The 11,614-nt window shown below is 43.3% G+C and overlaps 1 protein-coding gene across 1 annotated transcript in view; it reads right to left on the bottom strand.

Moving 5' to 3' along the window:
• Positions 1-357, bottom strand: part of SOBP (sine oculis binding protein homolog) — a 147,357-nt gene extending 147,000 nt beyond the window's left edge. Inside the window, exon 1 of the mRNA XM_077780039.1 lies at positions 156-357. Coding sequence (XP_077636165.1) covers positions 156-251 — 96 coding nt within the window. The 5' untranslated portion in view covers positions 252-357. The remainder of the gene's footprint in view (positions 1-155) is intronic.
• Between the last annotated feature and the right edge of the window lie 11,257 nt (positions 358-11,614).

Here is an 11,614-nt window from a genome sequence, read left to right as displayed (position 1 = left end):
AGCCCGCGAGTTGGCCTCGGCTTGGCACCTGGGGGAGGAGCGGAGGCGTTCTGGGCATCCGACAGAAACTGACAGGCGCTCCCCGTCCCCCCACCCCATCCATACAGCGGCCCAAGAAAGAGCTCCGGCTCGCCATGCCCGAAGTCCAAAAATACCTTCATTTCCTCATTGATCTCCCTTTTCACTGGGTGAGCCGGTTTCCTGCTCCTTTTATTTTCCGGAGGTCTCCCTTCTTTCTCCATTTCTGCCATGTTTTTGTGTCTGGTTTCTGTGGAGATGAAATGGCTGCTGCCGCCGCCGGCGGTGGTGGCGGTGGTGGTGGCGGTGGTGGCTGTGGTGGCGGTGGAGGTGGTGGTGATGGTGNGCGCGACGGCCCCCGGGGCCGCGCAGACCCCAGCTGTCCTCCTGGGCTCCTCGCTGTGGGCTCGTGTGCGTTTGGAGTTGGCTTTTGAGCCGGTCCTAGAAGCTGCGGGGGGGGGGGGTGAATGGGGGGGGAGGGAGGGGNGGGTGAAGGGAGGAGGTTGGGGGGTGGGAGGGCACGGGGACTCGAGGTCGAGTCGCCAAAGGGCCCGCTTTCTTCACCCCCGGGGGAGGCAGGCTGAGCTCGCCGCCTCCCGATTCCAGCTCCGGGGTCCGGGAGAAAGCAGACCACAGACCTGACCTCGCCTCAGCTGCCAGGATAGTGTCCCCAGCTCCGGGGGCCACCTCAGGGATTGTGGAGACCGGAGGCCCCTTGGAGAGGTCCCTGCGCCCAGCTCCGCCGGTCCCCAGCCAGCGCGGGCTACGACTGCGCTTGCAAGACAGCTTTTGCCTCCCAATGAGCCACTTAGAAGTAGGACATCTCGGCCCTCAGTCCCCGGTTCTTTCTTTTCCCTCCAGTTCTCTCTCTCTCACGCACACTTGTGTCTCACTACAAAGTAACAGTTTTACCCTGTGACCCCGTGCGCACCCTGTCCCAGTGCCCTGGGTTTAACCCCAGAGGCACTGGGTGCTGCTGGGAGCGCGGGGTCCCCCTTAGGGTTTCGTCCTTCCAGAGCCGGCTGCGTTCGCCTCGCCTGGCGGGACCCCCCGTCCACCGCCCGTGGACCCTCTGCCCGGCGACTTCCCTGCGCGCGGCTGTTCTCCCGCATTCGTGCTCGCTCCCCCTGCGCCCGCGCGCCGTCGCTCGGGCCCACCAGGTCCGTGCCTGGGGCCAGGCTCGGGTCGCGTCTGCGGCTCTCTGGGTCGAGGCACTGGCGTGAGCGGCGTGATGAGGCTTGGGAGAGATACGCGGCCCTGAATGCTCGTACTCGCTGCGGGGGACACGTTGACGTTCGCGGCTTCGCTTTCCCGCGCCGCTACACTTCGTAATTACCTAACACAATGCGATATGGGGGTGTCCATTGTTCCGCTGCTTGTTATTGTGGAGTGTTCATTATAACCGTGGTGGAACTTAAAATTACACAATTTTTTTAAGTACTTAAAGATTGAATGAATCGGCTTGGGGAATATGAGTCAGCTTTCCATTAAAATCTGTTTGGCCTGTCAAGCAGGGCTCATTCTGGGTATCGCATTGCCTCATTTGCATTTTAGCATTGTTTTGTTTCTTGAACGTCAAGTTAGAGGTATTTGGGAGAGTACTCGGGAGAGCTAAGCACCTCTACGGTGGGTGTTCTGCATTTTAGCATTATTTTGCTTCGTAAATGCCAAATTACAAATACTTGGGAGCGTATCCAAGAAAGCTGAGCACCTCCTCTCGCCTCGTCTCTTCCCTGTGTGGAGGCGAAGAAGGGAAACCGCACCCCGCTCTGCGTGGTCCCAAGCGAGCCAGGAAGCCAGAGCGAGCGAGGCCGAATCAGACCCCGCTGCTGCAAGGGGTCCAAGCAAAACATTTGCCCGGGGGAAAAAATTTAAGATCCTGGGACGGTTATCTGGTGCAGAAAAAGTCGAGAGAGGAGGATTGCTGAGTTTTTAGGAAGCGCTCTGCGGTCCAGGCGTCCCCTATTCAAGATTTTTCTAGCAGCCTCTGGGACTGTACCCAGGTATGCACAGGTGTGAGCCCAAGTCCTCTGGCGAAGTCGTGAAGCCAGGAGTATCCCACAAGCGACCTACAACGACGCTGGCAGCAAGGATGAGGAGAGGAGCCCAAACCTGTTTGCACTAACGCTACCCTCCCCCCCTTTCCTACAACAATAACACAACATTCCTAAAAGTGTGAAAGTGGGTGTTTTTCCGCAGTGTGGAATAGCATCCTAATGCTGCTGCCAGTAGGGAGAGACGAAAAAGGACTCTTTATGGTTTTTCAGTCTGAATTTCATCCAAAACACCTGATAAATAATATGTGGATTGGAGGTAGTTTGTTTTCTCTGTTTTGTCCTCTTGGTCTTTTATGAGAAGTAGTGAGAAACTTTTCTTTTACTTTCAAATATTCTAAAACTTGGAAACATATGTCATAAAGTATACACAAAAGGAAGCTTTTTGTCTTCTGCAAACATATTTAAGTCCCCTCTGTTTCCTTCAGTGCCAGAAGCATTACAATCGATTCACTGTTGTTCACTTGATATCAAATAACAAATTATATACCCCACGTCCTAAGATACAGTTTCACAAGTTAAGAATAAACAGAAAAGGTGAATTGTAGCCCAGAGTTAATATTTAGAGGGAGCTATACTTCCTTTAAAGAAAATTTCTTCCTCTGAAATGGCTCATTTAGTAAAAATGGTGGTATTAATCAGCCACCTGTACTTTCACAGGCACATGTCTTCCAGCAAATGGAGGTGAGAATGTTGTATTAGAATCCACGATGCCTCTCTTCAGTGACAGAATGAAAGTTCAGATAGTGTGAGGGAACTTTTAGTTCAGAATGAACTTCAGAACAAATCATTGTTATACCTTATTAATGACCAGTTTTAGGTTTCTTCAAATATACTATAGATGAAGACAATTATAGCAAGAGTTGCTGCTTTATGAATTTGGACATATCGTGAGTCTAATAATGTTCCCTAGATAACTTTACACACTTTGTTAGAGGATAATCCTGTGTAGGTAGGAACAATGTCCTATATCCCAAAAGAGCCACTCTCTTGCTACTATGACCCTGGACATAGAAAAAGTCTTCATAATTCCCTTTACTGTACCCCGGCCAGTCACCAAGGTAAGTACGGAACTGACCTTTCATACATTCCTGGGGTATTTTTTTGTGACTTTTACTCATTCTAACCAGATTAACCTAGGAAAACACATCACAGAGAAGATGGAAGACCCTGGCATGGTGTGACTTGGGCACTCAACTTCTAGATCTGCTTCTTTGTTAGAACACCTAACTCAGAAGCCCAGTCCTCATGCCCGTTAAGGAATTAATAAACATTTGCTGATTGGTTTATGTGACATAATAACAAACTTACAAAGGGACTTTCCTGTATATTGTTTGAAATTAATGCTCACCTTGAACAAGCTCTGTGGTCTAACCAAATATGGGGACTAAAACACGTGGAGTAATTACTATGCTAAATACATTGTAAGAATTATATCATTTAATATACAAAATCTTATGAGGCAGCTTCTAATGTTGTTTTTTTATTTTTTTTATTTTTCATTTTTTAATTTAAATTCTAGTTAGTTAACATACAGTGCAATATTAGTTTCAGGAGTAGAATTCTGCGATTCGTCACTTATGTACAACACCCTGTGCTCACCATAAGAAGTACCTTCTTCAATACCCATAATCTATCTAGCCCATCCCCCACCCATCTCCTCCATCAACCTTCAGTTTGTTCTCTGTCTTTATGAGTCTCTTATGGTTTATTTCCCTCTTTCTTTTCTCCCCTCCCATATATTCATCTCTTTTCTTTCTTAAATTCCACATATAAGTGAAATCATATGGTATTTGCCTTTCTCTGACTTATTTTGCTTAGCATAATACACTCTAGCTCCATCCGTGTTGTTGCAAATGGCAAGATTTCATTCTTTTTCATGGCTCAGTAATCTTTCTGTGTGTGTGTGTGTGTGTGTGTGTGTGTGTGTACCACATTTTCTTTCATCATTGTCAGTCTATGCTTCATTTGAACTCTCTCCATAGTTTGGCTATTGTTGATAATGCTGCTGTAAACATCAGGGTGCATGTACCCCTTCAAATCTGTATTTTTGTATCCCTTTGGTAAATACCTAGTAGTGCAATTGCTGGATCCTAGGGTAGTTCTATTTTTAACTTTTTGAGGAAACTCCATACTGTTTCCCAGAGTGGTTGCTCCAGTTTGCATTCCCACCAATGGTGCAGGAGGGTTCACCTTTCTCTGCATCCTTGCCAATACCTGTTTTTTCTTGTGTTGTTCATTTTAGTGATTCTGACAGGTGTGAGGTGCTATCTCATTGTGGTTTTGATTTGTATTTCCCTGATGGTGAGTGATGTTGACCATATTTTCATTTATCTGTCAGCCATCTGGATGTCTTCTTTGGAGAAGTGTCTTCTGCCCATTTCTTAGCTGGATTCTTTGTTTTGGGGGGTGTTGAGTTTGATAAGTTCTTCATAGGTGTTGGGTACTAACCCTTTATCAGATATGTCATTTGCAAATATCTTCTCCCATTTCATAGGTGATGCAGCTTCTACTGTTATCCCCGTTTCACAAATTAGGAAAGTAAGGCTTACACAAGTCGTTAAGTCACATGCCAGTAAGTATTGGGATTTGAGTCCATAACTTCCTGTGCAACTCCAGATATGGAGTTCTTGGCACCTAATTCATGATAACCTGATTTAATGAGTTCCTTTTAATAATCTGTATTGTATCTAACCTAAGACCCTTGATTTTTAAAAAATATTTTAACACCTCTGAGATTGTGATATATCTTAAAATGAATTCTTACAATTAAAAATAACAGCTTCCTCCTCTCAGTACTATATAAAATAATAGTATATTCTCCAATCATTGGTGTATTTCATTATGTCAGGTTATGCTGCAATTGGCAAATCAGAAAATCTCAGGACTTAAAGCAACAAACTTTTATGCTCCTTGTTCAGACAAAGTCTCCTAAAGATCTGTGTGACCCTCCAGAGCAACTGTCCTCCATATGATGGCTTGACATTGCAGCTCCATGCGAGCATGTCCATAGTCAGTACTCCAGGAGAAGATGGAGCCTAGAGGATCTCTCACCTGGCGGTGACATACATCACTTCTGCCTCCAGCCCATTGGCTAGAATTAATCATATCATTCTGCCCTGCTGCTAGGGAAGCTGGGAAATTTAAGTCCCCCAAAGGAGAGGAGAAGTGGATATGGGTGAGCATTTAACATTTATACCACAAAAGCATCTTCATTCAATGACATATAGTCATTAGGATCAATTAACGTAAGTATCAGGGAGGATCTTTTTTATTCAAAAAAGCAGCAATTGGCCCGTGATTTGTTATATTCTATCTAAAATATACTTTCAAATCTCATACTCATGTTTAATTTCAGAGGATGAAATTCAAAATCAATTTCAAACACAACATCATGAAACAGCAGAGCTATAATGCAGGTGCTTTAACCAGGTGTCTACAAAGAAGCTTCCAGGGCTTTGGAAACTCCTAAGATCATATACAGAACATTCAGTTTATTTTTTTTTTTCTGGGCAACGGGCACATATGTGTCATTATATTTTCACTTAGGATTCATGACTTATTCATTCATTTATTCAACAGATATATCTATTGAGGGCCTGCCATATTCCAGGCACTGTTCTGGGTGTTTGGAATCTAGCAGCAAACACACAACAGATAAGTTCCCAAATTGCAGAAAGCTATAGACCAGAGAGGGGACAATAAATAGGCAAACAAGCAGTAAAGAGGATAATTTTAGATACAGATAGACGACAAAGAGCAATGTGATAAAGACAAATTGGAGTAGGGTGGTTGCAAGAGTCAGAGGTCTGCCTTAGCAAAAATGATCATAAAAGATCTTAATGAAAAGAGATTTCACATGAAATGGGGAAGATGAGAAGGAATTGCCTAGGCAGAGATCGTGGAATCCTGGAGAAAAGTATCTGGACAGAATTTTAAAGGAGCTGAAGAATGGATGCACCAACCATGTTTGAGAAATGGAAAGGTGTCAGGAGAGTAGAGAATAAACAAGAAGAGCAGTAGGAGAAGAAAGGCCAGATTATATATGGCCTGTGGACCACAGTGAAGGATCAGAATCTTACTTTAAGAGCGCTGTGGGCAAAGACACAGTGTCAGGAAACTTTCCTTTGCACGGGAAGACCAGACTTTCCTTCTGGCTCCATTATCTGTATATGGGGGTCATCTGGTCATCATTAGCTCTGCCATTAAACACCAGGTTTACATAGCTATACACACTTTTGAGTGGGAATCCCCTTACTCCTTGCTGTTCCAAGAACATTCTTGTCCTCTTTGCCAGGATCAAAGTGAAGACCGTGACCTTCTCAGAATAATGGGGACCTTCTTTCAGTCACAGGAATATAAGAAGCTCCTCAGCTACTAGCTTCAAACAGAATCAAGGTTCTTTGCAGGAGAATAAGAGGGCTTCATTCTTTAGTAAGACCTTGAGCAAGTCATTTTACCTTCGTCTTCATTTCCTCATATGTGAAGTGAGAATACTAAGCTACATTTTGGAGCATTGTTAGGACCACATATTGTCTATTAAAGTGAACTAAAAATAAAACAAGTTTCTCTATACAAATGTGTTATATCTGTTCTGCTGAAAATCATTATTGTTTCATGATAGCCTTAGGCTTATATGTATGAATAATAGAGATATGTGACAATTTAAGGAAACCTGACACATGAGGAATAATCACCTACATAATAAGAGTGTTGGGGCACCGGGGCGCCTGGGTGGCTTAGTCGGTTAAGCGTCCGACTTTCGCTTAGGTCATGATCTCACGGTTCGTGGGTTCAGGCCCTGCGTCGGGCTCTGTGCTGACTGCCAGCTCAGAGCCTGGAGCCTGTTTCAGTCTGTGACTCCCTCTCTCTCTGACCCTCTCCTGCTCACGCTGTCTCTCTCTCTCTCTCTCCTAGAAATAAATAAAACATTCTTAAAAAAAAAAAGAGTGTTGGGGCACCTGGGTGGCTCAGTAAATTGTCGGACTTTGGGTCAAGTCTTGATCTCATGGTTTGTGGGTTCGAGGCCTGCATTGGGCTCTGCTGACAGCTCAGAGACTGGAGCCTGCTTTTGGTTGTGTCTCCCTCTCTCTCTGCCCCTCCCTTGCATGTGCTCTGTTTCTATAAATAAATAAATAAATAAAATGTAAACAAGTGCTGTTCATTTTCAATATGATGTATATACCAGGGCCCCCTTTAATAGTAATTTACTAGAATGTTATAATTTTAATTTATAAAAATGAGGTTTTTATATATGCTTTCAAGAAGATTTCAACTGTACCAATTGTGGCAAGCATGCCCGTACCTATAAATTCAAGGAAAAGAATAATATGAGTTTTGATTTTTTAAAATATTTATTTATTTTGAGAGAGAGAAAGAGTGGGAGCAGGAGGGAGGCAGAGAGAGAGGGAGAGAGAGAACCTCAAGCAGGCTCTGCACTGTGAGTGCAGAGCCAAATGCAGGGCTCAGTCTCACAAGATGTGAGATCATGGCTTGAGCCAAAATCAAGAATTGAACCCTGAACCGACTGAGCCACCCGGGTGCCCCTGATTTATAATTTTTAATTCTTATCTATTGAAGCAGAGATCAAAGCCCAGTATATACTTATTCCAAGCATCTCTATGCTCAAAAAATAAAGTGTTAAGCTCCACTATCAATGTGTTTGTCTATATATAAAAGATTTATGTAAGCCAATGGAAATAAATGAAGACCACCTAAATGAAAACAAAGGCTATTTATATAGGGCAAGAAGGTCAGCCATCATCACTTGCTTCTGGCAGAGACTCAAAGGCAGGTGTGTGAATGGGAGAGTTTTATAGTGAAACAAAACAAAACAAATGACTACAGGTATATTCTGATTGGGGGGTTGGGCATGGAGAAATTGGACTCTAACTAGAAGGTAGGCCAACTAGAAGCAGGACATCCTATGTGATTAGTTTGGGGGGCATATTTGCTTTCTCTGGTTGGTCCTGAGTTGGAAGGGGGAATGTGGTAAGGAACTGGAAAGTTGGCAGTCATTGACCAAGTCCTAACCATTCTGGGTTGTTTGTGGCAGAGAAGGTGATTTAGCTTCTCTGGTTTGTTGCTTCTGAAGTGATGGGTCAGAGTTCCATTGTCATGTGGCTTGATCATTGTACATTTCCATAGTCCATGTCTCAAGCCATTAACTAGAAAATAATTTAAGCCTGGCAACTAAGAAGAAACTCGCTCAAGGTTTAAGGCAGCTTCCATTCGTGGTGAGATAGTATTTTGATGTATTACGAAGTGTTTTGTTTTCCTCGCACTTGTTAATTCCTTTCTCTCCTTTCTATCAAGACCCAATGACCTGGTGGATTTAGATTAAAAGTTTATGCCGTAAAAAGCAGCTTTAGGAAAAAAGTTGACAAGCCAGAGGAGGTTTTTCCAATCCAGAAAGAGATCACAGTTCTGTGTGGTGGGATAAAGAAGGAGCAAAGATGCTTAGATGATGGAAGGAGCCTCACTGTAGATTCCCAACCAGGTCCCAGCGTCCTGGTGAATGGGACTAACAACTGGAACAGTAGCTAGGTTTGAGGGAATATGAATGGCAGAAAGCTGAGATGACTTGTGTCTCCCTTCAAGGTAGAGCCTGAAACAGCAGCAAGCCTTATAGAACAAACCAGCCCAGCACAGAGCAGGCAGGCATAGAGGGATAGGCACAGCGCTATGACGGAGCCTGGGCAGAAAGTCTCGCAGTAGCCATAAATACTCTCCATTCACCATAATGTGTGTGTTGCACGTGTGGCTGAGAATGGAGCAGGTGTGGCCGGGAAAGACTGCAGAATCAGAGTAGTCCTGCCCCCAAAATGTTTGATTAGAGGCTCCATGAGGACTTCTGAGGATGTCAGCTGGAGAGGTGACTGTGTCTAAGGAGTAAATGCCACCCACCCACTCACTTGCCATGTAGATGCCAGCCCAGTAAGAAAAAGTACAAGAGAAGACCATGCCAACTTAGATTATCTCGGGGTTTCATTCCCGCCTCCTGACATAGTAGTCGTATAAAACAGAGATTGATTTCAGGTATATGGAAGTAAAGAAGTTTACAAGTAGCAAATACCTGAGGCTTTTACACCGTTACTTACAACTCATATAGATATTTATTCTATAAGTCAAATTTGCTCTTAAGCAACTTTTCAAACTGGAGTTTTCTGACTCCTGGAGTAAATTTGGGGCATTATCTGCCTAATTATTTAACATATAAATAGTATCACCCACACAAAAATAGTTTCTTTGGGGTTATAGCCTTAAATCATAATAAGACCAACTTGAACATAGAACATTTTCAATAATTAGTCAAAATGACGGTGCATAGAAAACTTAGAATCTGAGTTATCTTGAATTGTCATCACCTTCCTCGATGATATCCACTGATGAAATTAGAGCTCTTCTCTTTATTTGTGTTATATAGATGCTAATATAGACTTATAAGAATATATTTCCTTTAAATAAATAATCAAATCTCATTAAACTTATTAGGCTTCTGACAATCCCGCTGAGTGATATCACTTGCTACAAGCCAAGTATTTTGCAAACAATATGTCATATCTCCCCCATTTCTCTCACACCCATGTTTGAGAGTATCAGTGTCCCTGTTTCACATCTTAGGAGAGTGAAGGTGAGCCCAGGGTCACACTAGAAAGTGGCCAATTGAGGGAAAAAAGTCCAGTCTGTGGAAGCCCAGTCAAGTGAGGTATGCTCCCACATACACTACAGTCTGTACTCTCTGCTCAGCCTTTTTATCCCCTTTTCTTGGGAAAACAGAGCATGCACCTAGGTCAGTAATCTTCATTTCTTCTTTATTTTAATTTATACATGACTGTTACAAAAATCAGAATAGTTATAACAAAACCCCTCAACCTTTCAGAAATAACATACCACATTTTAATATTCTCAAACCAAATATGGTATTCAGTAAATGGTTATAGAGGATTGATATCTATGTTTTGACCCACCTCCTTTGAGAAACATTACATGTAGCAAAAAACATTTTTCTTTCACAGAAAATTTGTCTCCAATGTGCTGTTAGGCCATAAGTTGTCTCTTTATTACATCCCAGAGGGAGGAAGTTGAGTGGAAACGATTCTGCAGTTTAACTATGAGAGGACATTATACATTTCAGTGGGAAAAAAAAAAAACATTCATCAAAAGCTAAGTAGATAAATTAAGGATTCCATAATCAGTCTTTGGGACATAGGCTGTACATTTGTTTTTTTCTTTAAAAGGTAAGTCCACTAAAGCCACCAAATTTGTATACCACATGCTGAAGAAGGGCTGTTGCTTCAACTCGGTTGTGTCCTTTCCATCTGAAGTCAGTGGGTCTTTAGTGCAGCTAATGTCCTTTTGAAGGCCTGGAAGTGAGGCAGAGCTGGCAGATGGAAGGGAGAAGATCCAAGTACAGTGACCACAAGCTGTACTCCCCAAGAAAGCCCCAGGATGTGCACTGCGGGAAGGCACCAAAGTCCTACATTGGAAAACAAAACAAAACTCCAGCATGGGAAAGAATGAGGGGCCACACCGAACACAGAGTGTGCACTGGCGTGCTCTTTTTGTGTGGTGAGCAGTAGAGTTTTGTGGCCTGAACACATGGACAATTGCTTAGAATTTAGCAATACAAAAGCTACTATTTTATTGAATGCTACTTTATTCCCCAGGGACAGTGCAAAATGCTTTACAGAGATTATTTTATTCAATCCTTCTACAGCTGACACAATATTTCGTTTTGGTCCTCTTTGTACAGATGAGGAAGTCGAGGGCTAAAGGGACAGAGTGGGTCTTCTGTCTGACTCGAGTCTAAAATTCTTTTTACTGTCTTGCAGCAGCAATGGTACTGGTGAGGATTCTTGCTTTCAAGGAATGAAAGTGAACTCTGTCTAAAGAAAAAAAGAATATTAGTGGAAAGTGGACTCGTGGAGCCCAAGAGGCTAGGAGAAGAACAGGCTTGGAAACAAAGAGGGGCCCAGGACCTTAGGATGCCAGGTCACAGGAGAATTATCCAAGATGCCGCCATCTCTGTTTCTGCTGCACAACACCTTCTAGAAACCACCACTGGACATGATGATGCCCCATGAGCTGCCCTCAAGATTCTTCCCTCAACTGGAGTGCACAAGTCTGGGTAGGAGGGCCCATTACCAGGTATTGGGGCCCCTGTTTCACATTCCACGGTGTGGGGAAACTGAGATTCAAACTCTTCATCTTCCACAGGAAGGTAAGGTCCTATACCCCAACATCACACTCCATGAATTTCCCCAACCATAAGATGGATTTTGACAGCCAAAGGGATGCTACAGTGTCCTTCCTGACAACCCACTGTATTCACTTTGTAGCAAATCATTTCATTAAGAAAGTAAATGTACGTCTGTTAAAAATAATTTTGAGAGGTCAGGAATAGGTGAAATTGTGCAAACATTAAATATGGCAAATCAAAACCTGACTGACCTAGAAATTCATTCTAATAGATTTATTTGCAATCTCTAAATGTAAACTTTGAAAAGACAAATTTGGTAACCCATATGCTAAACATCAAT

This window comes from Crocuta crocuta, unplaced genomic scaffold (genome assembly GCF_008692635.1).
Source record: "Crocuta crocuta isolate KB4526 unplaced genomic scaffold, BGI_CrCroc_1.0 scaffold147, whole genome shotgun sequence".
Lineage (NCBI taxonomy): Eukaryota > Metazoa > Chordata > Mammalia > Carnivora > Hyaenidae > Crocuta > Crocuta crocuta.
Note: the sequence above shows the minus strand (reverse complement) of the source record. Positions and strands in the feature narration are given on the sequence as shown.